Genomic DNA, 2948 nt, shown 5'->3' with positions numbered 1-2948 from the left:
GTGACAGGGCGCGGTAAGCGCGGGGAGAGGAGGAGAGGCCGAGGGCCTCACCGGGGTTGTAGGGCACGGGGCAGTGGGCGTGGGGAGGAGGACGGGGACGACGTTCCGGCGCGGCAGTCCGGCGAGGTGGTGATGAGGAGGCACGACGCTTGGCGATCCGGCGCGCGGGGAAGACGACGTCGGGCAGCGCCGGGAGGCGAGGCGTGGTCGTCGGCGCGCAGTGGGGATGCGTTCGACGAGCGGCGAGGTGGCCCGGCGAGTCGGAGCGACGGGCGCCGGTGGGGTGGCGACGAGGCAAGTCCCGATCCAGATCGGATCGGGGAGGGGGGAGAGCGTAGTGGGGGCGAGTGGGGCTTACGGGTTAGGGTTTGACCGGGGTGGGGGATATGGGGAGTGGGGAGGGCGACCTGAGCCGGCTTGGCTAGCAGCTGTGCCAACTAGCCCAGTGGTGGGGTTCCTCTTTCTTTCTTTTTTGTTTGTTTTGTTTTCTTTTTCTTTTTCTTTTTCTTATTTTTCTTTTCTGTTTTCTTTTAGTTATACTTTATTTTTAGTTTAGTAAAATATGACAATAGCTCCAAAAATAGTGTTTCAAAATAACCCACTACCCTAAAAAGTTTTACCCCAAAATAAAATGGTTTATGATTTTATAAAATATCAAAGGCACTTATTTAATCGTTTCAACTACTGTTTTAAATATTTTAGAGTATTAAAACATTTTATAAAAGTGGGGTTTCCTCACCACAACTAACTTTGCATTACTTGGCACAACCCGGACATTTTAGTTTTAAAGTTTGAAAACTTTTCTTGTTTGCCTTTAATTCAATTTTGAATTTGAATCGGTTTTGAACTAACGTGAGATTAACAACAGTAACCGTGGTGACGTGGCATCGTTAACGTGGGATTACTGTAGCCTAATTATCCGGGCGTCACACCCTGCATGCCCCTTCCGCCTTCATTGCCGAGGCATAGCTCACGCAGTCGCCGACCCCCGAGGACTTCTATGTGTGTTTATGGAGTACAACCAACATGTCATCTTCTGGAACGTGCGCGGCCTCAACTGCCCCGCCAAACGCAGCGCCGTCCATTCCGTAATGGCCTCGACTAACCCATGTATCATGTGCCTTCAAGAAACAAAGATTTCTGCCTTATCGTCGCCCCTTGTCCGCGAAACGTTGGGTGCCCAATTCGCCGACTACTTCTTCCTTCCTGCCACGGACACGCGCGGAGGAATCCTACTCGCCTGGAAGAATGACATCGTCTCCCTCTCCCACCCTACCATTGCCGACCACTTCATCAACGCATTGGTGTCCCCTCGAGATGGCAGCCCACACTGGTGGGTGACCGGGGTCTACGGGCCACAACAAGACCAAGACAAGACCATATTCCTCTCTGACCTCCACGATATGAGATCCTGCTGCGCCGACCAATGGCTCATTGGGGGTGACTTTAACATGATCGCGACCGCGGAGGACAAGAACAACGGCAACTTGCATCGGGCCTCCATGCACCGATTTCGGCACATCACCGCGGACGAGGAGCTGCGAGACTTATACCTCCACGGCCGTCGTTACACATGGTCCAATGAGCGCGAGGCCCCGACCCTTGAGCGCATCGATCGCATGCTCTGCACTGCTGGCTGGGCGTCCGATCACCCAAGCTACATGCTACGCCGCTTGTCGTCTACGGCCTCGGACCATGCACCGCTCTTCATCGACGCCCTCCCCCGGTCCTCGAAGCACATGCGCTTCCACTTCGAGCGCTTTTGGCCCTCCCTCCCGGGCTACCACGACACGGTGGCGCAAGCTTGGTCATCCGTCCCCCATGAGCCAGACCCGTTCAGATGTATCTTTGCAAAGCTGCGTGCCACCGCCAGGTGCCTGCAGCGCCGGGGTTCCTAGACGGTGGGAAACGTCTCCCTACAACTATCCGTGGCCCGGGAGCTCATCGCGAGGTTCGACGCCGCGCAAGACCTGAGTACTCTGTCACCCGTCGAAGCCTGGCTCCGTCGGAAGCTCAAAGCCTCATACCTGGGACTGGCGTCACTAGAGCGCTCCCTTGCCCAGCAAAGAGCACCCTTCAACTTCCTCAAGGCCGGCGATACGAGCTCCACCTTCTTCCGCCTGCACGCAGCTTAGCGGACACGCAAGAACCACATATTCCAGCTGCGGGTCGCGGGCAACTCTGTGCAAGGACAGGCGGCGATAGCCGAGGCCGCGTTCAACCACTTCACGACGATTCTTGGCTCATGCAGTGAGCGCGCCACCTCCATCGACTTTGATGCTCTCGACCCGCGATCATTCGAGCTGCATGATCTGGAGCTCCCATTCTCGGAGGGTGAGATCTGGGACGCCATCCGACAGTTGCTGAAGGGGCGGGCTCCTGGCCCCGACAAGTTCACCTCGGAATTTCTCTGCGCCTCGTGGCCGATCATCAAGGAGGACTTTGTTGCTGCGTTTGAGAAACTTTCTGCCCTCAACGGTCGCGGGTTCCAGCGGCTCAACGAAGCACTCCTTCTCCTGCTACCCAAAAGGCAAGACGCATGCACGCTCTCGGATTACCGGCCGATCAGCCTGATCCATCTCTTTGCCAAGCTCTTCGCCAAGGTGCTCTCGCTCTGCCTCGCGCCAAGTCTAGGAGAGATGATTTCCACCAACCAGAGCGTTTTCATTGCCCGCCACTGCATTCACGACAACTTCATGCTAGTCTAACAGACCGCGCGGCAACTCCACAACCTCAAGAAACCGCGGGTCTTGCTTAAGCTTGACATCGCGCGGGGATTTGACTCCGTGTCCTGGGCTTTCCTGCTGGAGACTTTGTGACACCTTGGGTTCGGCCATCGGTGGCACGAATAGATATGCATCCTCCTTGGCACGGCCGGCACACGTGTCCTCACCAACGGTGCCCCCGGGCCACCCATCAACCAACGCTGCGAGCTGCGGCAGGGAGAC

At 56.5% G+C, this 2948-nt stretch overlaps 1 protein-coding gene across 1 annotated transcript; it reads left to right on the top strand.

Annotated features, from left to right (window-relative positions):
• Positions 1–1010: 1010 nt before the first annotated feature.
• On the top strand, positions 1011–2708 carry LOC141040873 (uncharacterized). The gene is made up of 2 exons (XM_073506987.1): positions 1011–1873; positions 2252–2708. The coding sequence occupies exons 1-2, from the start codon at positions 1011–1013 to the stop codon at positions 2706–2708; spliced, it is 1320 nt and encodes a 439-aa protein (XP_073363088.1).
• Positions 2709–2948: the final 240 nt, after the last annotated feature.

Source organism: Aegilops tauschii, chromosome 2, assembly GCF_002575655.3.
Source record: "Aegilops tauschii subsp. strangulata cultivar AL8/78 chromosome 2, Aet v6.0, whole genome shotgun sequence".
Classification (NCBI taxonomy): domain Eukaryota; kingdom Viridiplantae; phylum Streptophyta; class Magnoliopsida; order Poales; family Poaceae; genus Aegilops; species Aegilops tauschii.
Note: the sequence above shows the minus strand (reverse complement) of the source record. Positions and strands in the feature narration are given on the sequence as shown.

Excerpts from the sequence above, each read along its gene's own strand:
- LOC141040873 (XM_073506987.1), top strand. The coding sequence starts at position 1,011 with ATGGAGTACAACCAACATGTCATCTTCTGGAACGTGCGCGGCCTCAAC. Across the intron at positions 1,874-2,251 it reads AAGCTGCGTGCCACCGCCAG|TGAGCGCGCCACCTCCATCG; the intron begins GTGCCTGCAGCG and ends TGGCTCATGCAG.